This window comes from Tauraco erythrolophus, chromosome 2, assembly GCF_009769465.1.
Source record: "Tauraco erythrolophus isolate bTauEry1 chromosome 2, bTauEry1.pri, whole genome shotgun sequence".
In the NCBI taxonomy this organism is placed as follows: domain Eukaryota; kingdom Metazoa; phylum Chordata; class Aves; order Musophagiformes; family Musophagidae; genus Tauraco; species Tauraco erythrolophus.
The window spans coordinates 34,995,871-35,021,018 of record NC_141466.1 but is presented as its reverse complement, the minus strand read 5'-3'; the positions used below and the strand labels follow the sequence as shown (position 1 = coordinate 35,021,018).

The 25,148-nt window shown below is 41.1% G+C and overlaps 1 protein-coding gene across 1 annotated transcript in view; it reads left to right on the top strand.

Moving 5' to 3' along the window:
• The window catches only part of SH3BGRL2 (SH3 domain binding glutamate rich protein like 2), a 43,794-nt gene extending 20,879 nt beyond the window's left edge, over window positions 1-22,915 (top strand). Inside the window, exons 2-4 of the mRNA XM_086608254.1 lie at window positions 1,684-1,869; window positions 20,499-20,579; window positions 21,724-22,915. Coding sequence (XP_086464380.1) covers window positions 1,684-1,869; window positions 20,499-20,579; window positions 21,724-21,738 — 282 coding nt within the window. The 3' untranslated portion in view covers window positions 21,739-22,915. The remainder of the gene's footprint in view (window positions 1-1,683; window positions 1,870-20,498; window positions 20,580-21,723) is intronic.
• Window positions 22,916-25,148: the final 2,233 nt, after the last annotated feature.

Here is a 25,148-nt window from a genome sequence, read left to right as displayed (position 1 = left end):
TTCATGTTAATAAAATCTCAGTCTCTGTCTCTTTTGGGCCTCTCTTGCAGCTTTTTTTTGGTCAAAGACAGAGGAAAATGTTTTTGTCTTTCAATCCTACATTGACAACAGAATTTGTCTTTGGAATTTTTAAGGAGATAGTAAAAGGGATGTTGTCTTCGGTAGCAGCAGTGATGATGATGCAGTAATTTTGCTGTGGTTGATAATACATTACTTGCACACAATTTTAGGAGCTGCCTTCTGCATGAAAGAGTGATCATTCCACATATGCCTAAAAAAATCCCCGCCAATATATGTAAGAAAAGGAAAAAGAGTAAGACTCTGAGACACAAACTTACTATGCAGCCCATTTCTTAAGAAAGACAGTTATCATTAAAAGACAATCATAATTGTCTTTGCAGTTTCTTGGGATGGCTACCCTCTTATTTCAAGGAAACAATGATTCCATCACCATTACTTCTAAAAGTTATGTATTTTTTTCGTGTGTTCAGGTAGATAGAATGGATAGTGTGATGAGAACAACTAGCACATGCACTTTAAAAATTGTCTGATTTCCAGATAGTATCTAGGTCATATGATACCCACAGGCATGATTCATCTACCTGGGCTTTATGCCAGTCAGCAACTGAGTGGATCTGAACTCCAGGAATACCATAAAATCATTAACGCTGGATTTTTTTTCTTCAAATAATGCTGTTGATTATAACTGTAAGAAATACAGCATATAATTTATAGTTCCTTTCTGAAAAAATTCACTTCATTAAGTAGATGCAAGAAATACAGTATGGACTGAAGAGGATGCAGAGCGGAACTAACTGAATGAGCTTTGCCCTACAGACTTTCATTTCAGAGGTTACTGTCTTGATATGAAGCCCTGTTTGAGGCAGAAGTAGTCTTCACCTGAGTGTATCTGCTTGAAGCCCAGCTAGCTGTTAAGGGTTGATCTTAGCTACAATGAACTAAAAGCTGCCAGTGTTCTGCCTCTGTTAGCCTTTTGTATAAATATGATAGTCTCTTTGAGAGGTTTAGTACAAACCCCATGCTTTTTTTTTTTGCAATGAAGTTAATTTTCAAGAGATGAGATCATGCTTATTTTTAAGCATGTGTATTATGCAGGCAGACACTCTTAATTAAAGATTCAACACGCTTTGTTCAGGGAACCATCAAGCTGCATTTTTAAGATGTGTAGGTGTATAGGAAAGCAAAAATGTGTGTAGCTGGGGTGTTTTTTTTTGTTTTTTCAGACGTACCAGCATGTTTATCTCAATAAACACTTGTAGGAGTAGATTCTTCTGGGGCTTGCCAGGTTGCTTACCTGGCATTTCTAGGTGCCTATATACTTTAAAAATATAGGCCCTAATGGCTTTGAAAATGAGCTACCTCTTCTAACTCCTACTTCTGAAGAGCAGATAATTTAAAAAAAAATCATCTTTAGAGAGTAAAGGCTGAAATTCCCACAGTTAAATTAAAGAGACAGCGTTCTAGAAATGAGGTAAGGAAGTCTAACCTTTGCTAACTTGTAAAGAAACAACAGTGTTTAACTTTTATGAACTGAAAAAAATATTTTCTCCTTTGTCTTCCTGAGTTTGCGACTTCCCGTATGTTCTTAGCTTTGTAAGTATGTCTGGGTTATGATGGACTTGCTCTGAGTATTGTTTTTTTTTTTCCCTTTCTTTCACGTAGATAAAGAAGAGGCAACAAGATGTGGTGAGGTTTCTGGAAGCCAATCGCATAGAGTTTGAAGAAGTGGATATCACAATGTCAGAGGAGAAAAGACAATGGATGTATAAAAATATTCCTGAGGATAGGCAGCCTGCGCAAGGCAATCCACTGCCACCACAGATATTCAGTGATGATCGATACTGTGGAGTAAGTAGCTGTTATGGTTGTCAACGGGTGGTATATTAGTATACCCTGTTGGCAGTTTAAAAAACTGGGAGTTGCTGTTGGACTTTCTCTAGTAATGTCTGAATTAATGGTGGCAGTTTGGGGCGATAGGAGTAGGTAATGATCATACAGTGAAAATTCATATCATTCCTCTGTAAATCTTAAGGTTGTCTTCAGCAGGTGGATTCCTCTCCATGATTGTAAGAATTCGTAATGTCACATGCTTCATGTTAAACCTGTTGATAGTGAAGTCCCTTGTGAGACCACTATAAGCTGGGGATTTATAGTTTTCTTGCTACTTGGGTCTAGTCCAAGCATAAAAATTCAGAAGGAAATCTTTGGCACAGTAAATGAGAACATTGGCTATATTGAGTTATATTGTCATTTTAATTAAGCTCCTTCTATGCTGCTGTCATAGCGTAAATTTCATTTATGCTTAGAGAGCCTTTATGCAATCAGAGTCTCTAGGATAAATGAAAACTATTTGCACTGTAGAACAGTTTTATTTTTCCCTAAAGTGAAGCAACTTGTGGCTTCCTCTGCTGAAAGACTGCTAAGCATGAGAGCCTGTGAATCTGACAACAGATCGATGGGTGGGCTGGTTTCTTTGATAGTGTAAGCTGCAGTAACTTCTCCACCGCTAGTGCAAGCTGAAGGGGTAGCCTTTGACCAGTATGTTGAGAATGGCACCATATGAATGTTTTACTCTCCTGCTTGGTCACCATGGCACGCTGCAGCCCTGAGTCTTGGGCACTGTTGTAGTCTGGGAGAATCTTCCCAGAACTTGGACTCATCTTTGAACAAAATGTTGTAAAGACCATAGCTGGGCCCTCTTCGCTTTGCTGCATCTTTTCATACTTTAACCATGTGACTTGTACATCGTTTAGGAGGCAGGTTTGAGGACTGGCTGGTGGGAGAAAGGGAGGTTTGATATGCCAGCCTGACTGCATCAGGAAGTTATCGGATAAGGTTTGTCTGTGAATGAAATGGGGGAATGAAATGGGTCTTTATGGTTCTAATGGATATTGTGTGGGTTTTTGGCTACAGTGCGGTGAAGATACATCCAAGGTTGTTCTAACTTAGTCCCTGCCAGACTCAACAGTGCTGTAACAAAGCTGCTTCAGGCTGATGAATTGTTCAGATCTGCTGAGAACCTGTCAACTGCAGTGCAATTGTTAGCTTAATGTAGGAAGTGCAGAAGAAGTGATTTAGGATCCTCTGCAACAAACAGATTGAGTATGATGCAGCAGCTAACTGGCTCCTTGAAGTGACATATTTAACATCCCTCCCACATGCTTTTTATTGGCCTTACTTGTTTACCTCAGCAGTATAGCTCCTATCTTCCTACTTCCAGGTAAGAAACTTCAGTTAAAGAAACATATCTGAGACATGGAAGAGATTTTGACCCTCACTTGTGGAGCAGCCCCTCATTTACAAATAGCAACATTTACATTGTTCCATGTGATTTTAGTTTCCCTGGGAAACACAATGTTTTAAGCTGTTGTTTCTTACCCTTTCAGCTTGTCTTTATAGCGTGTTTTAACCTAGTCTTAGAAATTGCGGTTTGGAATTAGCAAGGAAGAAGATGTCATGCAACATGTGAGATGAGCTCATTAATCTGTCTGCTCAGCTGATAGCTGTTTTGGTTGAGCAGAGTTAATCTTATTACTAGACCTCACTGTCTGCATGAACATCTTTAAAGAGGAAACATGCTTTGAAAGAAACTGTATTTTCTGGGATGAAGGAAGAAGTGTGTGAAGGATCTCTAGCATTCATTGATAACAGAGCGGAGGCAAAACATTAGGCAGGAGGCAAAGGAGGTCAGTGCTGGAAAGGGAGTTAAAATATCACAATTAGATGAAGTCAGCAGACGTTGCACATCTTGTCTCTTTTAGCTTATGTACCTTGATTTGTGTCCAGGCAATTTCTAATCCAATTTGCTTTATTAACAAACACTGTCTGTTTTTCTGCCTGCCAGTTCTACAGCCTCACCAGGAAACTGCCTGTGTACTTACTCTGACTTATACATTGTTACTGACAATACAGACTTAATTATGATACAAACTGGTAAGATCCCTTGCTGTTCTTCTAAATGTATGAGGGCTAGACAAGGCAAAGCAAAATACGTACGCTTTTTATTTTATTTGTGTTTCTTCAATGGAGGTTCACAAGCATATGGTGTATGAGCCATGACTCAATGTCATGTTCATAGCCATACTGTTTTTTTCTGTGTTAGTAAAAGCATTAATAGGTATTTTTTTTCCTCATTTTCTCTTAAGTAGAAAACCTCAGCAATGCACACAAGGATCTCAGAGTAGATTTTTCTGGCTAGGACATTACCGTTTGAAATAGTTACATTTTCAGAATGTAACTGCAGTGTAGACGAAGTTTGTCTTCAGTGTTTTCAGTAAGTATCCATAATGGGTTGGTGTCAGCCATTCGAACATGTGAGAGCTGATGTAAAAGGGGAGAAGGGTACAAAAAGATGACCAGTTCTTAGTGGTTCACAAAACATCTTGTACCACAGGGGGAGGGATCCTTCCGGTGCCAACAGGCAAATTCCATGTTTTGAATTGTGAGCAAGACCTTGAAATTTTTCTGAGTTGATGTAATCACAAATATGATCATTAATCTATCTTGTCCTTTTCTCGGTCTTCTGAGATCACTTCCCAATTTTTCAGTAACGAATTCTGCTAATGGATTTTGAAATAAAGTACTCAGCAAGAACCATTTTTATTTCCTGCGAACAAGATAAGAGCTGTGAGCACACAATAACACAAATTATTTTACTGATAATCCAGTGTTATGTCATAGCACCGATGCTATGATAATTTACATGTTTTTATGACTTTACAATCTGTTGTTTCATCTTAGTGACTTTGCTATAACATAGTAATGTGTGAGAAGAGAGACTACATTTCAGACAAATCAAACACATCGACCTGCTGTTCTAATTTACAGTAGTGGAAATCTGAAATTACTACCATTACCTTGCTCTAGTTAGTGCTATGTAAGTGTAAGGAAATGTTAGCGCCTAGCGCACGTTCCAAGGGAGAACTTGTGCACTTTGCATTAAGAATAAGGTGGAGATAATTTGGAAGAGATAAAAAAAAAAAAGAGCAAGTAGAGCCTTAATAGGAGCTGGTGTGTTGGGTTGGGTTGTTGGGCATTGAAACCAGTTGCGCCTTGCCCAGTTCCTTAAAAGATTCACCCTCAGTTAGTTTTAGTGTCTCTTGCTGTAGTGGTTTGACGTACAGCTATGACATGCAACTCAAATCATGCAATATTTTCCTCCAAGGTTAAATCTCCTTGAGGTACACATAAAGTTTCCCCATCCTCCTCTGTTAGCCACCAAGTGCACCCTGGCCCTTGAGCAAAAGGAACTTCATGAACGGGTTTGCCTTTTCCTGAAGGAGGATCAACCCACACTGTCTTTCCAGCCACTGTTCTCCACAGCAGAGATGCTTTATTCACTTGGCCTGTTTAATCATGGCGCATGTTTCGCATTCGTGGATGACCTGTTCAGTGACTTCAATGATCAGATTGGTCAATGGTCAATGATCAATGGTCAGATCCACCCCTCGATCACAAGCCCATCTATACATTGCATCTCTTCCTGATGTGTCATGGGCCCTCTGAGCTATGCGTAGCTCGCCTTTATGTTCCAAGTCCAGGTTTATCTTAGCTATTTCAGTTCTGGCAGCCTGGTCTACCTGCTCCTTGCTTCCATGTTCTTTGGTGGCACGGCTCTTGGGCATATGAGTATCTACGTAACATACTTTTACAATGAGGTTCTCTACCCAGCAGCAATGTCTTGCCACAATGCAGTAGCCTAGATGGGCTTATCTCTGTGCTGCCAGTTAATCAGCTTCTGTTGCTGTAGCCATCCCCACAGGGCATTTGCTGCCATCCATGAGTCAGCGTAGAGATAGAGTACTGGCCACTTTTCTCCTTCGGAAATGTCTAGAGGCAGGTGGATGGCTTTCATTTCTGCAAACTGACTTGATTCGCCTTTGCCTGTGACAGTTTCTGTGACTTGTCTTGTGGGACTCAATATGACAGGACCCATCAGTAAATAGAGCATATTGTTTTTCATTTGCTGGTAATTTATTATACAGGGGCCTCTTTGGCATGAGTCACTTCCTTGGGCAATGCTTCAAAATGTCTGCCTTCTGGCCAGTCCGTGATCTCTGCTTCCTGCTCTCCCTTAGGAGGAGTGTCTATCTCCTTTACTAAGTGCCTCGACCTTTGCTTTCGTTGTTTCTTCTTGGCTGCAGGAACAACTGTTGTAGTTGAGGGTTGGATTTCCAATTTAGCCACGATATCTGTTTGTATCTCCTCAGATCCAAAGACCCTTACAGTGTCAGTTTGTATGTCCTCAGATCCAGAGACCCTCTTGTTCCTTTGAGCATAGGCATAGGTCTACTCCAGGCCCCAGTGCAGTGCTGGGAGTTGTGTCTTTGTGGAAGGCATCTTTCCTTCAAATGGTCTGTCAATTCAACAGGATTCCACATCTGTTCAGGAATGAAGTCCCAAACCACAGGAGGTGAAAACTGCCCTAGGCACCTGCCCCAATTCCCCCATACACCTTGCCACCTGGGTATTGGTTGCCTCAGGGCACATTCCTATGTGGCATTCCCAACTGGCTGGTTAACCTTATGAAAAGCCAAAATCAATGTCACCGCACACACTTGTACAACCTTCTGGTTACATTGGGATGTTCAAGAAACTGAAGGGCCATTGCAACAGGCGTGGAAACCTCTGTCCTGGAGAAGAGGAAGATGCCATTCTTCATTTCCTCCACAAAGTGGCTCGTGGAGAATAGGAGAAAGGTGTAATTGCTAATTGTATCCATGAGATGGTTCCCAGAGTACTGGGATGGCAACAATGCAGAGGCTGAATACCAGATTAGGCTCAAGGCCGTTGCTTTTATCATGGCTCTCCCAGGCAATGCAAAGGAAAGTGATAAAGCAGCAAACAGCAAAAGCTGAAAACAGCCAGTAACAACGTGTCGAGTTTGATGTACAGGAAGAAGGGGAGTCAGCAACAGAGCAACTGTGGGAAAAAACAAATCAGCATCAAGAACAAGCAAGTCAACATCATGACCAGCAACATGAAGTAACAGCATGCCACGTAACAGCGAAACAGGTGTAACAGCTGTAAATTCAGTCTAGCACACTCTGATCAAATCTGTCATTATCTCAAACTTCAGTGAGTCTGTTCAGGAGCCAAAAAGGACTGTTGTGGGTTGACTCCAGCCAGCATCCATACAGCTGCTTGCTCCCCTTGGCTCCCCTAACAGGATGGGGGAGAAAATAGGAAGAGCAAAAGCAAGAGAACTCATGAGTTGAGATAAAGACAGTTTAATAGTGAAGGAAACAGAAAGAAAGCCAAATGATGCAAGTGCAGTCACTCACCTTCTCCCAAAAGCAGACCGATGCCCAGCTAGTCTCTGAGCAATGGCCACCTTGGAACACAAACACTCTAGTGTTTTACAAGCATGATATCGTATGATATGGAATATCCCTTTGGCTGATAGGGGTCAGCTCTCCCAACTGCGTCTCCTCCTGTCCTCTTGCCCGCTCCCAGCCTACTCTCTGGGGGCTGCAGGTTGGAGCAGAGTGAGAAACAGAGAAGGCCTTGATGCTGTGCAAGCTCTGCTTGGCAATAGCCAAAACGTTGGTGTGTTATCATAATAGAATCATAGAATGGCATAGGCTGGAAGGGACCTCAGAGATCATCTAATCCAACCTCCCTGTCATGGGCAGGGACACCTCTCAACTGGACCAGGCTACTCAAGGCTCCGTCCAACCTGGCCTTGAACACCTCCAGAGAGGGGGCATCCACAACTTCTCTGGGCAATTTATTCCAAAGTCTTACCACCCTTGTACTGAAGAATTTCTTTCTAAGATCTAATCTAAATCTGTTCTTCTTCAACTTAAACCCATTTCCCCTTGTCCTATCAGTGGACACTCTTGTAAAAAGTCCCTCCCCAGCCTTCCTGTAGGTTCCCTTCAGGTATTGGAAGGCAGCTATTAGGTCCCCCCGAAGTCTTCTCTTTTCAAGGCTGTACAATCCCAGCTCCTGCAACCTGTCCTCGTAGCAGAGGTGCTCCAGCCCCTGGATCATCTTTGTGGCCCTCCTCTGAACACGCTCCAACAAATCTATGTCTCTCTTACGGTGGGGACACCAGAACTGGACACAGTATTCGAGGTGGGGTCTCACAAGAGCAGAGGGGGAGAATCACCTCTCTTGACCTGCTGACCACGCTTCTCTTGATACATCCCAGGATGCGGTTGGCCTTCTGGGCCGCACGAGTGCACTGCCGGCTCATGTTGAGCTTCTCATCTATAAACACCCCCAAATCCTTCTCTTCAGGGCTACTCTCAACCCACTCTGTGCCCAGTTTGTATTTGTGTCTAGGATTGGGCCGACCCAGGTGAAGGACCTTGCATTTTGACTTGTTGAAGCTCATGCAGTTTCAAGGCTGTTTTAGCTACAGATCCAAAACACAGCAGCCATTGGGGTTGCTGTGAAGAAAGTTAACTCCATCCCAGCCATACTCAGTAAAAACGAGAAGATGAAGACTGTAGTTAATTTTCTGTTTTCACTAACTAAATCCTTTGCTTTCCAGGTTACAGAAAAAGTTCTAAATGCTCTACCTTCCATTATGAATTTATTTTACACAGCCAGATCAGTGATTTTGCATGTGAGTTGTCCAGATTTTTCTAAAGTACTGCTGGTAGGATCCAACATACTGATAACTATTCAGTATCCTGCAGGTTAAAAACACTATTTAAAAGAATGATCAAATAATTACTTACAGAATCACAGAATGGTTAGGTTGGAAGGGACCTCAAAGATCATCTAGTTCCACAGGCAAGGACACCCTCTGCTACACCAGGTTGCTCAAAGCCTCATCCAACCTGGCCTTGAACACTTCCAGGGATGGGGCAGCCGCATCCTCCCTGGACAACCTGTTCCAGTGCCTCACCACCCTCAGAGTGAAAAATTTCTTCCTTATATCTAATCTGAATCTGCCCTCTTTCAGTTTAAAGCCATTGCCCCTTGTCTTATCACTATATACCTTTATCCTTACTTACTTATTACTGTTACCTTTTTTACACAGACTGTGTAAAGTCCAGACGGATGGAGAGATCACTGCAGATTGGTGCATTATGGCCAGATTCACAAAGTGACTATAGCATGATGCTAAGCACTGAAATGCCTAAATTTTGGGCATATGGCTTCCGGATGGAATTTGCAGCCCCAGCTAGAGTGCTAGCTTCTTCACATGATGGGTGAGGAACCATAGATACATGTATCCAAACAGGATCTGCAGTAGCCAGGACTCTGGACATGCAAAGCTCTTAAAAGTAGCAACCGAAAACGCTGGAAAAGTGATATCTGAAGTTAGGCCTGTGCCTCATACTTTCCTCTTCTGCTTTTTCGGAAATCTCCACAATTGAATACATAACCCTTCTTAGACTAGAAGTAACTCCTGGATCTTTCAGAAGGTTGGAAATCTCCACTTCCCAGTGAAACTGCACTCTACTTCTAACCTCACAAAACTGCAAGTTACCACTTTGAAACAGTGACAGTTTTATATGCAGAGATCTGCCATTGATATGAGATTGCCTGAGATTTAGGCCAACCAAAATTAAAAGGAAATCTGTTTCCAGGTGTGAGTTTGAGCTGAAGGGAAAAGATTTATATTGCAGACTGACTCTTTTTTTCCCTTCTGTTTTTTGTTTGCTGTTGTTTTTGTTTTTTTTTTCTTGGAAGCTGCTCTTGTGGTTTAGAGTGTTAGGGTAGGTCCTGATAGAGTGCCTAGTGGGCAGCAGTAGAGACGGTGATATGTGATATTTATTGTCCTTCCCTGAAATGTAATATATGGGTATCAATTCCATCAAAACAGTGAAGGCCTATACACAAGAACAAAATAAAATAGACTGCTGAAAGAGGTGCCGTGTTCTCGAGAAACTATTCAGCGCACAGGCAATTACTGTGGCACTGATTTCTTTGCACTCTTATGTATCAGTCTCTTCTGTTTTTTTTTTTTTGAAGATCCTGGAAAGATTCATACACATTTTTTTTTCCTTTTCTTATATGTGTCAAATGATAAATCAGTAACTACTTACTGATAAGAGAAAGAAGAGGATAGAGAGGATTTAAGAAAACTGGCTAGAGGCCACCTCAGAGTTTCTGCCCTGGCCTGTTGTTAGGGAATTTGTCATTCTTGTTCCTACGGATACAGAGAGCTTGAACTCTGTCTCTCTAGATCCTCAAACAACATGGCAGAATTCACCTTAGCATACCTGCTGTGGTGTGTTTACTTCAGGAGCTAGAGCAGTTGTGAGGCCAATTTGGTATTCAGCAAGTCTACATTCAGTTCCCTGCACCCTTGGAGATGTCTTATTTGACTCACTTAGCGTCTTGGTCGTCTGGATCTGTCCTTAGAAGAGGGATAATCTCGCTAGATAGAAGTTAATGTGAATTGCTCAGAAATCATGTAACAGCTGTTAATGATTGATAGTGCTGAAACTTTCTTGAGAAATTATTTTTTCTGTCAGAGGTAGAGTTTTCTGTATGACCAGTTTAAGCTGTTTGTTTGAAACCCTTCTTAGTTGCCTTTTGCAGTTGCATTGGAGTAGTTTGTGGCTCACAGGCATCCGCAGACCCTAGGCTGAACGTGAGTGACTTGGGGCCGGTGACACCGCACTGCTTATCTTCCTGATTAAGGTCTTTTCTCAAGCAAGGACTGTAGAAGGCCAAGCTGGCATTGGAAAGCAACCCCTGCCCATGTGTCTTCTGCACGCTGGCAAAATACTGCTGAGACCATCCACAAGGTCTGTGTGGTTGTATCTTACAGGCTATGCCTATGCTTTTGCTGGCCACTTCTCCACTGCTTTTCTGTGTCCCGAGGCACAGAGCTTTATTTCGCTGTGACATGTACTTAATAAAAGGAAGTGTGATACCAGAGGCAAGGTGTAGAGTAGCCAGCCTGACCAGTGTTAAAGCTTAAAAAATAGAAAAGTCACAACTTAGTAAAAATAAAATGGTCTTTCCTCTCTGCTTTCTGAACTTCATGAATAGCTGCTTCAAGGTGAAGTAGCAGGTATTTTCTTGTAAACCCTCCCACCACATAAAGATGATAGCTGTCAAGATTTGACACTTCTGGAGATAACTTACTCTATTTCAGCCACTCTGTTTGCTAAATATACTGATATAGGGTGTTTATGTATTTTAAAACATTTAAAGGTGACCAATATAAAATTAGAATTGTCATCTTTACAGGAGATAGTTGAAAATACTGCAATTTTTTTTTTCTTTTAGATTTTTATATATATTACATTGATGTTCTGCAGAACTTATGGATAGTCAGTAAGTGTGACAGAAGCTACTAACAATTTTGTTTGGGTTCCTGATTTTCCTTTGCATGGAATGGAAACTTCCTATTGTGCCATACTTTCTTGGGGAGAAGGGGTTTATTCTTGAAGGAGTCATGACTACTTTGGTTAAATTCTTTTATAAAGGGTCTGGTCATTCTTTTATAAAGGGTCTGGTCTATTATATTCAAATATACTGAGGAAAGGATAAAACAAGCTTACTAGGTGACAGTAATACTTTGAGGGCACATAGTACAGCATGGGATATGGATGCAGGATGAAATTAGAAATTTAGTGCGTCACTGTCCCACTTGTAATTGTGCTAATATGATTATATTCTAAGACACACTTTGAAGAGACAGCAAAGTTATAATCCATTTATAAGTAAAAACGCTGTTAATACATTGCAGTGCCATTACAATTAGTGTGGCTTCCTTCTTTCTTTAGTAGATTCACATTTCTGTCTTCCCTGAAGGAACCACAGAAAACAAAGGAAAGGTTGAAAGATGAATCTGCCGGTGTCCGATTCCTAAAATAAACAAATGGAAGTGGGAAATCCATATTTCATTTAGTGCTCTGAGATGTCACCTAATATTGATATGAGTAAAATGTTCTAAAAGGATAAACAACCCATGTGGTGGTCATGACCCTTGTAAAGTTACAGCTACCTTAAAATATGTCCAAGTTAAAACATGTGCATGCAGAGCTTCCCTGCAGCAAGGACAATTCGTGTCTATCAGCCATGATTTCATGTAAAAGGATGTCTACTACAGTTAACTCCCTGACATTTCAGTCCCTCCCTCTCTCAAACTCCTGTCATGGTTTCATTTTATAAGATTCTTATCCAAACAACTTGTAAAATTATGTGATGAGCAGGAAGATGCACAAAAGGGAGAAGTGGCACCTGTTATCATCCATAGTACTTAATGATTCTGCCACTGACTACTCCTGAATATTGCCCTACCTCAGGTGGGCACTATGCCAGTTTGAGGTCCTCAGTGCGTGGATGGGGGAAGCCCTTCTGAACTCAGACTCCCTGTCTTAGAGGTGAGGGATATTGATTCTTAGATGGTTGATGTCTGTGTACCCTGTCGCAGTTGCTGAATGAATGGCAAACATCACATCAGCCTGAGTTTGTCATGTACTGTCCAAACAATAGAGCCATAGTTGACATCTGCTCCCTTTTTTTAAAGCCTTAGTTTTTGGAAGCCTGCACCAAGAGATTGCTGAAATAAACATCTGGCCCTTAGGAGAGGAGTAACAGGTTGCTTTGTAGAGTCAATTGTACAAGCTCTTCAAAAATCCTGTCCAGAGATCTTATCAGAAGATTAGCTAATTGAAAGCTATCATGTTTACACTGTTCTGGGTTGGGCAGACAAGATCTTATTTTTGTGTGTTGATATAATATTAAAAAAGACTCACACATGCACACACACTCCTTCTCCAAGGAGGGCTGTGCTGAGTAAGAGCTTTCCATTGTAATCCTAATCAGATCAGTAAATGACTGTCATCCGTCTTAGAGAACTGGACTGCCCTTTCCAGGAAGGATGCTAACAGCTCATTCTCTATGGCATACAGCATTAACTCAGTCAGTGGCAGTGTGCTGGTTTAATGCATTTGAGTTCCCCTTTATTACTTGTTAGAGCAATTACCTTGCCCCTTTTATAAGAATGGAGACATAATAATCATATTAAGAGAAACATGCAAACAGCAGTGCCAATAGACTTATCTTTAAATGCTGTCCAATAATTAGTGTTTTTAAAAAAATCTGTATAAAAAGCAGAGTAACATACATTTGGGCAGGTTCCTTGTTTTTCTGCTTCTTGGTGTGGTGAGCAATAAGGATTTGTCTGTTTACCAAGCCCACTCTTTCTTTTTTTGCGAACTAAAAGCAAACAGCGACAAAGCCAACTTGGTCTTCTAAATAAAACTTACTGGGAGGAATTTTATTCACAGTTACTGTGTTTGAAATTTCATTAAATATAAAATTCTCCTAATCTCAGTTGCAGTAATGGATACATGGTGTCTGTATAATTGCTAATTGTAAATGAAATCTACTTTGTGTTAATGTTTTAATTTGACCCAGTGCCATCAGGCTTGTGTTATGTTCCTTGAAGTACAAATAATTGTTTACACTGATCTGCAGTAGTGCCAATTTTAACTTTGGTGTGCAGTAAATAGTTTCGCCCAGCAGTGACAGTGTTTATTTAAACAAGCCTCAGTGTACCTGCTTAACAAAATGCTGAGCCAAATTAATTACAGCAGTGTCTGTAATCACATCACTACAGTGATCTGGTTTCCCAGCACCAGGAATACGACATACTTAAGGCCTCCACATCACAGTTGGGATACAGCTGCTGCTGTAGCCAAGTTGAGCTTTGTGAACGTGGCAGTTACTGTTGAGAGAAGGAGAATCACAGAATCGTAGAATGGTTTGAGTTGGCAGGGACCTCAAAGATCATCTAGTTCCAACCCCCCTGCCATGGGCAGGGAAACCCTCCACTACACCAGGCTGCCCAAAGCCTCATCCAACCTGGCCTTGAACACTTCCAGGGATGGGGCATCTACAACTTCTCTGGGTAATCTGTTCCAGTGCCTCACCACCCTCGGAGTGAAAAATTTCTTCCTTATATCCAATCTAAATCTCCCCTCTTTCAGTTTAAGCTACCCTGCAAGTGGGATTTCTGAGAAGAGAATTCCCAAGGACCAACAGTTTTACTACTGGAGTAAATTGGCATAAAACTCACATGAATGTCAAAAGGACATAAAGCATTTGTGTCATAATGAGGAGTTAAATCCAGATTTCCTGAATGCTTGTCCACTCTCTCAAAGACTAAGTTACTCTTCCTTCAGAATTTGAGCAGTGGATGGCTGTTGGGATTTCTGCATAATCTAGACACCAAGAGAGTTCTCCTGCCTTTGATGAATCTGGTTTTAAAAAAGTGCAAAGTAACTTTTGGTTTCAGGATAAACTGCAAGGACTGAGATTTTTAAAACAAAGCTATCTAAGTGTGAGGCTTGGGTTTGAGGTTTTTTTTTTCCTTTTACCAGCATACTAAGTGGACAATATCACTTGACTTTGCTGATTATTTTAAGACTTTATGTAAGTTTTAAAATTGTTGTGTAAGAAAAAAGTTGTGTAAGATACAACTTAAGATAACGCAAGTGGCCTTAATTGTATGAGGCTGAAGGTCCATCTAGCTCAATTTTGTGTCAACAGTGGCCATAAGAATATACTTGGGAAAGACTACAGGTAAATCAAGCATATAAAATACTTCAACTGAGTATTCTCTCTGTCTCTAGCTATTTTTCTGAAACAAATATAACTTTAATGCATTTAGTAATTCTTGTTGCATTCCTCTTTCATGAACTTCAGCCTTCTGGTGAGCCATTTAGGATCCTTAGTGTGCTTTGGCAATGTGCACCATGGGTCCACTGAGCTCTGCATCTAGTACCGATCATCCTGCCACCACAGTGAGCTTAACAGCTTCTTCCCGTTACCACCTGGGGTAACTTTGCTCCTGAAGACCTTTGAGACCTTTGCAGCCACAGCCTACCCCTCTATCCTGGTTTAGAGTCACTCAACGGAAGCAGAGAAAGCAAAGAAGAGCTTTATGCCATGCAAGGCCAGCAAGATTTTCCTTGTCTCTGTAGGTGAGCTGTTGAAACTTCAGTACAGTTAGCTTTGCTTATTTTCAACAAAGCATTCTGGTGGTAAAGCAGAGGGGCTGTGTCTTGCTCAGACTACTTGGTGATAAAGCTGCAAAGGTGACTTTAAAGGTGAGGAGCCAGGCCTAAAGCAGTCAGATGGCTGTTACCCTGTTAAGAAACCTTTTTGAGTTGAAATAGCTTTCTACTTGCCTTAAATACTTGCCTTTATACTCCTGTCACTTCTCCGTCCCCTCAGACTTTCCTGAGATATATTTTTTTCTCCTATTTGTTGTTCTCTGCCGTGTTTCATACCCTTGTCTCTGTGATTTGTCACCTGCGTTTTTGGAGCTTTTCAACTTTTCCAGAGGAACTGAGTGTCTGTGCATCACTGATGATTCATGTCTGCTGTCTCTATGTCCTCTTAGTTTTCGTAGCTGTAATCAGCTGCTAATGTTGCCAGAATTTTATACATTAATAATGTGTAATTAGCAGCTCTGGAAAGCACCAGGGTTCGTGATTTAAAGCAATACAGTCAAAATTATATATAGTTGCCTTTTGAAGTGGGGCAGTGGGTAGCAGTTTGCCGTGCTCGTATATTTTTAGGTTAACAGCTGCTTTCTGAATGCCTCCAGGGTGTCAGTGGGAGCCACTTCCTTGCACAGGGGCAAGACAGCGCTGCTCAGCTGATCCCAGCAAAGCCACAGTGCTGGCTGGCTTGGTGGAGTGGTTTGGAACAGTGGCAAGGGGTTTGTAGTAACTTGCTAGCAGTGGCGAAGCCTGCTGCAGAAACAGGGAACCACTGCCTTGCCAAAACCAGCAGATGGTGGTGTCCTTCCTTTGAGGAAGACAGAGAGTCCCACAGAATTCTTCCAAATGGAACCTGTTGGCTCACAAGCAAGTTGGTCTCTTGCCTGAGTATGAAGTTCTTAGCTTCTGCTGAGCGTGGCACCATTTTTCTTCTTCAGCCTCTGCATCTACTGCTGGTAGCAGTGGGATGTTCTTTATGTGAGACAAGAATTTTCATGTCCCTACCCATTGATTTTAGTGTCTTTGCATGTGGCTTAAATCTGCACAGACTTTCTCTCCTTATAAAGGTAAGGTCAAAGGCAGGATGTTTTGGAACATCTCTCAGCTCGCCTGTATTACAGGGAAAGCCAGGGATGCCCACTGTGAACTCCTACCACATGCTGAAGCAAAACCAGTGAGTCCTTGAGATCATGTTCCTTGAGATCATGTTTCTCAAAAATCTCTTAAGAAACGGCCATATTAAAGTGATTTCTTTCAACTTTTATAGGACTATTATGCATTTTTATAACATCTTTTTCACATTTGAATATTTTGGGATCATATATTTTCATTGCAGAGATTAGTAGGAAAATTCTCCTATTTAAAATTTTACTGCTACTTTATCTAAAAGCATGATGCTTCTACCCACATCTCCCATGAAAGTAAGAAAGTGTCACTAGCATTTTAATATGTTTTGCAATGCAGGTATTTCAAAACATTGCTTCTGGTGGATAATCTCTTGCTGTTGTTAAATATTCTGCTCCTTTTAAAGTTAATCAGTCCACTGGGTTTTGTGCTCTTTCAAACATACACTTACTCAGTTTAGTTTATTGTTTCATGATTTTTGCAGTAAGCAAATCCAGTTTTGATAGCCTGTAAAAATGTGGAAAAACATACGAAATCAGGCCTGGTTACTTCTGGAAGTAAAAATTGTTAACTAGCACTTGCAGAAAGGTTTTTATGATTAAGTCTTAAATTACTTTGCAGAGATTAAGATAAACAGTTGTTCACAGATAAACATAAATAATTGTGAAGTCACAAAGTTGTTGTCAAACGCAGGAGTGCAGCCTTATTTCTTATGGCACTATTTTCTGGCTGTGAATCCTGTGAATGCTACCCTGGTTTTCTTTCCAGTTTATTATCAAAGAGTGAAAAACCCATGGCCTTAGAGCAGTGATGGTTTTAGAGCTAGTTGAAGTACTAGGATTAAGATACTTCAGGAGAACCTCAGAATTTGAAAACACTGATGAGAGATGATGACTTGCCGGAACAAAAACCCTTCCTTGGACAAACTATTGAGTCAAACAAGTGTCTGAGCATTCATGGAAACTGCCAGTGTGCTTAGAAGGAAAGGGTGCTCCTGGCAGGGAGTGAAAATGATGTCTGCCTTGAGCCATGCTGCTGCAGAAACTGTCACAATACAGCTGCCTGCCCACAGGTTGGCTGCTTCTAGTTTACAGGGTTGTAATGAGTAGCTTAAGGTAATTTAAACCTGCCTTGATATTAAAGAGGAGGTGCCCTTGTTCTTCTCACTGTGGGTTGTACTCATCCACTGCTCCCCTACCTTCAGCTCCAGAGATAGCGTGACTCATTTGTAGATGAACCCAGGGGAGAAAACTAAGGTTATGTCTCAGTTAGATCAGGCACTATCTTCGTATGTGGTTGCTTATTTAGCTTGTGTCCCTCATGGCTTTTTATCTGCTTTAGCAGAGTCAGGCTGGACCTTTTTCAGGTTTAACTGCGTCCATGCAGTTTTTCAAGTCTCATTCGTAGAGATCAAGGGCTTAATCAAACATCCTTCTGCAGAGCTTCAGTATTACTTATTGCTCCTCTAGGTATTCAATTATTACGTTGTCCCTTTTTAATCCATGGCATTGTTAGGGTTGCTTTCAATACTGTTTCAGCTTATGCCATGGCTTAGTTGAGAGATCTGTCTATTTGGATTTACTTTCTAGCTATTAATTGTAAATTTATGTTTATTCAGAAATTAGCATCAGTTCATCAGCTTTAACAATTCTTTAAATTGATGTAAAAGTGTCTTTTTCCTCTGTTTAATTATGTGTTTAATTTCAAAGTTAGATAGAACAGATCATACCTAAAATTAACAGTGAGGAAACTTAAAACTGTCTAATATCTTCATACGTTAGCATTTTAAACAGTAATGGTAGTAGTTCTGTGCTCATAATGATAAGCAGCATCTGTCTGCAAAGTCTGTTTTCCAGCCTATGACACTGATCACTGCAGGAGATTCTAGCTTTTTGTGCTCTAGAACTGCTTTATTCCTTGAAGCGTTTCATTCCCCTGGCAGTGAAAGCAAATCAACTTGCCTCTTCCCATAGAGTGAAGTGAGTAGATTGCATTCATTGGAAATCATGTATTGCACGTAGAGAAAACCATGGAACTGAAAACCAGATAGAAGAAATGCGTGTGCGCACGCTCTTGCTGTATATACATAGATACACAGATGTGTATGAAAGCTGAAAGGATCGGTAGACATAAAGCTTTGTCCTGGAATACTGACTTATTGCCCTAGTCTATAGCACAGCAGTATGCCATGTTTTAAGAAGACGACAACAAGAAGCCATCTTAAGAAGGCTTACACTTTCTAGTTGTGTCAGCCAATGCGTCTGAGGCTTGATGACCATCATACACTCCTGCTGCCCTCTCCGCGTCTTTCAGGGCCAATGCTTTTAGTATAGAGGGTTAGGCTGGGAAACTGCCTCTGTGCAGCTGTGTTTTTTTCTGGGCTGAAGGTATTCCAATGATTATGCAACCGCAAAGTAACACTTTGCTAGGACAGTCGTGTTCACATTGGTATAGCAGTATATCATTATGGAAATGCTAGTAAAGCGTCTTTGTCTAGTGCACCACGAAGGTTTTAAGAGAAATTCTGCACATCTGCAGGATGATTATGGGTCTCGTGGGAGGTGTGTTATCCTTGCTATGGTGACTATGTATTTTCTGTCCAAATAATCTTTTATTTCACATTGGTGGAGAGAAAAAAGACAACAAAGAGACGTAAAATCTTCATCTACAAGCACACACTTATCTTCCAAAGTTATTTCACAAAAAAGCAACCATCCTTCTGCAAGGATATAATTTGGTATATCTTATAATTGGGTCTGGCAGGTGGGATGAAGGTCTATTCAGAGATTCACACTGCATTGTCAAGACCCAGAGAAATACTGGGAAGCAGAATGCTTGCCTGGGCCGTTTTTGCTTCCTGCTTTGGATCTGAGAAGCCAAAATGTAAGCATAAGTGGATATTGGCTAGGCACTGAGTAAACTCTGGTTAAAACATAAAAGAAGGTTCCTAATCTTTGCATATCCTATGACAGCCTTCCAAGAATAGCCAGGTGAGAGAAAATATTTCTGCTTTTCAATTAGAGATTCTTCTGTTTATCTTACGCAGTCACCTGTGACTGTGGAGTGTTTTGTGAGGTTACAGGTTTGAGAGAAGGCAGGAGCGGAAGGAGACAGGTGGGCAAAGCAGCTGTTGCTGGGGAAAAATTGAGGTCCAATTTCAGGAAAAGCGCCTGGAACTGTATCAATGAGAGATCAGCTCTCAAAAAATAATAAGGTTAGACGTCAGGAGCCAAAGAAGTGCTAACTTTGGGGGTCAAGTGCATTGGGAATGACTGTTACACAGATGGGAAGTATGTGAAGGCACAGAGACTGCCTGTTACTATTCTCTGTTGAAAGCATGTATGTGCATGGTCAATATTTAAAGGAATTTCTCTTGTTGAATGCTTTCAAGTTAGGTGTAACTACTAATCTTAGATATTTGGAGATAATTGCTATGTAGTGATGAGCATATACCTGAAATTTCCCGACATTTACAGAGTGTTTTACATGTCAGAAGTTGTTACGTAAGGATTAATATTTCTGATTTGCAGTTACGTGGAGGAGGAAATGAGCCTGAACTGGATGCTTTATTGTTTGCTAGTGGTCATAGAGGAAATGTTTGCCAAACCACTAAGAGAACCTGAAACTTGCTGACTTCTTGCCACGTGCCAAATCCATTCACTAAACTGTGCTCTGTTTTCCTCTTTTTCCCTTGGAAACTGAATATTGTCAGCTCATCTGATGATAGAAGAGTAGCAGGTCTACAATGCAATAAACAAATCAGTAAAAGTAGTAGTAACACTTTGAGATGAGAACTTGATCTTAAGCAGCTGAAACTTAAAAGGAACTTAATCATGATAACGAAGCTTACTTTTTATCTTTCTATACGAGTGTCTTCATGGTAGCGTTTTATATATGACTATGTGGTTGTCCAAGGCTGAGATACGATTGCTGATTTCAAAGGATACAATGATGATGAAGTCTCTGTTCCACCACAGAAGAAATAAGGAGTTCAGCTACCTTAAGACTTCTTGGAGGTTTCCATGTTAGGAAGTATTTTGTTGGCTAATTGGTAACCCAGTCAGAAACTTATTTGCGTTGTTAGGCACTTAAATACCTTTAAAGTATAAGTATAAAAAAAAGTATAAAGTATAAGTATAAAGTATACCCACAATAGATTTCATTTGAATGCAAGTCCATGTTTGTATTTTCCTGTCAAATAAAGTAGTGAAAGGTGTTGTAGTTGCAGAATGTGTGTGTTTTTCTTTGCCATTTTAGTTGGTGATATCATTACAGTTTAGAATAGCTTAGGTTTTAGGTTTGCATAGGAGAATATGGGTATCAGTATTTTCCTGAGCATTATTACCATAGTGTGGTAAGATCAATGAGGAAAACATGAATACAAATGTTGACTCATGTTTATTTTTTTTTTCTCTCTAGGATTATGATGGCTTTTTTGAATCAAAGGAGAGCAACACTGTCTTCTCCTTTCTTGGACTGAAACCTACTTTGGCATCAAAGGTCAGTGTAGTATTGCAGAGTTTTCATAGAATTCTTGAAATAGTGAGATTGAGTTTTCTTTGAATCCAAAGAACTCTATGTGTTTGGATACACCACTGCCTTTATCCATACCTTGTCCATGTCAACTGCACGCTAATGAGGTAATTGAAACTGTTGCCATGAGAAGCAAAGTGTTTTAAATGAAACCAAGCATATTCATGGAAGTTAATTTGAGACAGCAGATAAATGAAGTTTAAAGAATACATTCTCCTTCACATTATCAATGTAAATTGAAAGCAACTGACTTAATTATAATAGGAGGCAGAACTAGGATCTTAATCACTGGAATATCTCCAGTTTATGTCACCAAAACATCACCTTACTGGGCCAGCCTGGCATAATGGCTCAACCAGGACAGCATTTATTCATTAGGCATTAATTTCTTTATTTTTTAAATGCTAAAATGCTGGAGCAGTCAGGAGTTACAGCAACTTTTTGGTTAAGAATTGAATTTTAATGAATACATATATACAGGTCAGAACACAAAGCCAGATAACATCTTTTTGTTGAGGACAGTATAAGAGAGATTTTATTGCCATATGGAAGCCTGGACACTTGTTCAAAGAGACTGTATGGTGCACTTTTGGGCAGTAGATCAGACACATAGGAGAGGACTTTTCTTCCCTTGGCAACTGTAGATACAGCTGTGTTTGGTAGTAGTATCATTTCAGACCTGGATGGTAGCTCTTGAGTATCTATAGAGTTTCTCTTCTGCCAAGAATTCATTTATTTCTCCACCCCATGAGGGACAGGGGTTGGAGGGAACCTCAGCAGGGAACCGCAGAAGCAGGTTACTTTGGCAGCTTGCCTTGCTTCATAGCTTGAAGAACTATTCCTAGGAAAAAGATGATGTCCGGCTGCAGCCAGAAATAGCAACTTCTATGCAGTTCTGTTCCTGGGAAATTACCCTTTGTAGGCCTGGAGGAGCGTCTCTATAAATTTGGCCAGATGACTGCTTCAGCATGGTAGTACTTCAGAGTGATGCATCCTCAGCCATTGTGTGGACCAGTGTTAGGAACACCTTGTATGCAAAAGTTACAGACACAGGAGATGAGAATTTGTTCATAGCATTAAGTATCTTTCTTTTCTCTTGTCTTTTAAATAGGAGTCAGAACCCTAGAAAGCCTATCTGAAGTATCGACAAGCACATCTCCTGGATGAATGACCCTGTTCTTCAGCACACAACAGCTTCCCTAATGGATCACTGTGATAGAGCAAACATGCATCATTAGTAGTAGTCTGCTTGCCATGAGACGGTGCTCTCCGATAATACGGAGTTAATAACATGTATATGAAACAGGATTAAGGCTGGGCTACTCATCTTCCTTGTTAAAAGCAGTCATTGTTAATGTTTCACTTTCGTCTTTGGATTGCTTTCGCGATTGGCACTGATATTCTAACAGACACGTATGTTTGAGAATAAGGAGTGGAAGTGTAGGGCTTATGTAGTCAAATTCCTTACCTTTTTTAATTCTTCCAACTACTGTAGCTGAAATTAGCTCATCATGATAGTTGAAGTGCTGATGGTCCTTAGAATGTTTGTGCTGGCTCTGATCCAATCATAAGATCTCAGTCTAAGCCAATAACTGCCGTATTTTTGCTCTACGTTTATTTATTGTGATGTTTATGCTAGGTCATGTTTGTTACAAGAGACATGGGCTGCTAACCTTGTTCATGACAACTTGATTTGTCTCATGATGCACATTGCAACTGACTGTTTAGAACCAGTTGTTACCATGGAGGAGGTGCCAAAGTGAAATATTTTGACATGATTCCTGTTCCAAATGCAGGTGAAATGTGCAGGAAAACACTGGTGGAAAATATTTGGTAGTTCAGAAGAAAAGGTCTCATAGCTAATGATAATATTAAGTTATCTCTTAACTGAGGAAGACTTAATACCCAAAGTTGGAGCTCTATAGTTGGACTGTCTTAAAATGAAATTTTGCCAAAACCTTGAGTTTACCTTCAGTTACACACAGCTCCATCATTAGTCACAAGAGAGTCAGAGGGATACTTTGAGAGCCAGGGCTCAGTCCCATGGATGGTTAAACACTCCGCTATGGTCCAAGAGCATACCTAACTCGTCCAGCTGTTGTCCTGGTTATATCCCCAGGTGTGGAAATGCGGAGGTGCCTCAAAGATAGGGAAGAAGCTGAGTGTGGTCTTTGCTGGATGAGGCCACAATGGTCAACTCAGCTGAGGAACAGGAGGCAAACAAATGAAGTGGAGATTGTTCCAGTGGGACTGCATTGGCGCACGTAGCAGAACTCAGGCCCATGACTTGCAAATTCATAGATTCATAGATTTCTAGGTTGGAAAAGACCTTAGAGATCATTGAGTCCAACCGTCCCTAATAACCTTTACAAAATGCATTCAAGACAGAAGTCAAATTGCATTATGCATTCTGAATCAAGTCTGGCTGTGAAAATAACAGCTATGCTGTAATGTAGCTTTTGCTCAAGTGATTTCATAATGACAGGGTAGTGCCATTCCTGTAAACATCCTTATGTCTTTGGGTAAACAAAAGAGAACCATTATGTGGGAAAGCTTCTTTGCAATCACAGCATCACTCAGACTGTGGCTTGAAGGAAGCCAAACTTGTAGAAAGTGTCTATAAAGCAACACTGTGCAACAGATCAGTAACCATGGCATCCGAGACATGTTAGTTGGAAGGGACAGCTGGTGGCCATCTGGTCCAGCACGGACAAAATCAGGGCTAACACCAACACTAGCTAGGGTCAGATATGGATTTGTCTAGCAGAGTGTTAAAAATATCCAAAGATAAAGATCTTATAACCCTCTACGTAGCCTGTGCTAGTGCTTCAGGAGTCTCCTAGTGAAAACTTTATTTTAATGTCCAGCCTCAATTCCCAGGCTGCCGTTTGTGGCTGTTGCCTTTGCTGTGTTTTCTGGCACTCACAGGAAGAGACAGGCACCATCCTCTTTGTAACTGCCCTCAGGATCGTTGTAGGCTACCATTAGATCACCTCTTCGCCTTCTTTTGACCAACTAAACGCACCTGGGCTTTCTCAACCTGTCTTCACAAGCTCTGTGCTTTAGGCTGCTGGCTGCTTTGCTTTGGTGGAGTGCTACTCTTTCCAAGAAAGATGGGGAGAGGCTGTTCAGGAGGGCCTGTTGTGATAGGACAAGGGGTAATGGTTTTAAAATAGAGGGAGGTAGATTCAGATTGGATATTAGGAAAACATTTTTTACCATGAGAGTGGTAGAACACTGGAACAGGTTGCCCAGAGAGGTGGTGGATGCTCCATCCCTGGAGACATTCAAGGCCAGGTTGGACGAGGCCCTGAGCAACCTGATCTAGTTGGAGATATCCCTGTTCCTTGCAGGGGGGTTGGACTAGATGACCTTTGAAGGTCCCTTCCAGCCCTAACCATTCTATGATTCTATGATTCTATGATTCCAGTTTGTTCACATCCCTCTTGAACTGGGAGAAGGTCCCAAAACAATATTTTGGATGTGGGCTCACTGGTGCTGAGTAGAGGGGAATAATAGCTTTCCTCAAACTCCAGGCCACACTCCTCCTGAGGTAGCGCACTGTGCATTTTCCCCTACCTGCAGTGAGTGTATTGCTGGCTTATGATCAACCTGGTATTCACCAAAATGCCCAGGTCCCTTCAGCAGGGGTATTACTCCGTTAGTGGATTCCCAGCCCATACTTACACCTCACCACCCCACAAGGGCAGAACTTTCTACTTGTGTTTATCAAATTTCATGAGGTTTCTGTTTGCCCAGTTCTCAAGGTTATTGAGATGCCTCTGGGCTGAAGCTCTGCCAGCTGTTACCAACCACCGAACCAGGTTCAGGTGTCATTCACATATTTGCTGAGGGTGCATGCTAGGTCATCATCCAAGTCTCTGCTGAAGACACCGAGTGATGGGAGGTCTGTAACTTCTCAGATTTTGGACAAGGACATATGGCTACAGAGGTCTGACATGTGCAATGTTCATGACGACCCGTTAGCTGGAGTAAAGAACAGGTTACCTTCCTGTTCCTGTTGTCTCAGCTCCAAACTGCTTACAGCTGTGTGGCTTTTCCCTCTAGTACAAAGGCAAGAAAGCTTTAAAAAAGGAGATGTTAAAGGAGTTCCATCCATAAATCAGTTTCTCCTTGGATGCTCTGGTGCCTCCTCAGCTGAGTTAAAGGGCGAGATAGAGCAAGAGCGCACACAGATTTCGAGTCCATGGTTGTATTTACTGGTCAAAACTTTAGCTACAGCACTTTCTCTAGAGGAATCCTGAATGGCAGTTGATAACTTCATTTTTAAGATTTATGTTGTCTGTGGTAAGTTCTTGTCACTAATCCCATATTTTCATGAGACTTGAATGTCACTATAGGAAGGGAATGTGGCATGTGGTGGAGCTGTACGTTGTAAACTTCACCAAGTTCAATATAACTTTGTAAAAGATTGTTGAAGAAAAATACTTAACTTTGCAAATGAATACAGATACAAATTTATGTAATTACGCAGTTGATTACAGAGAAGCCATCCTGGATTTATCATGTACTTGA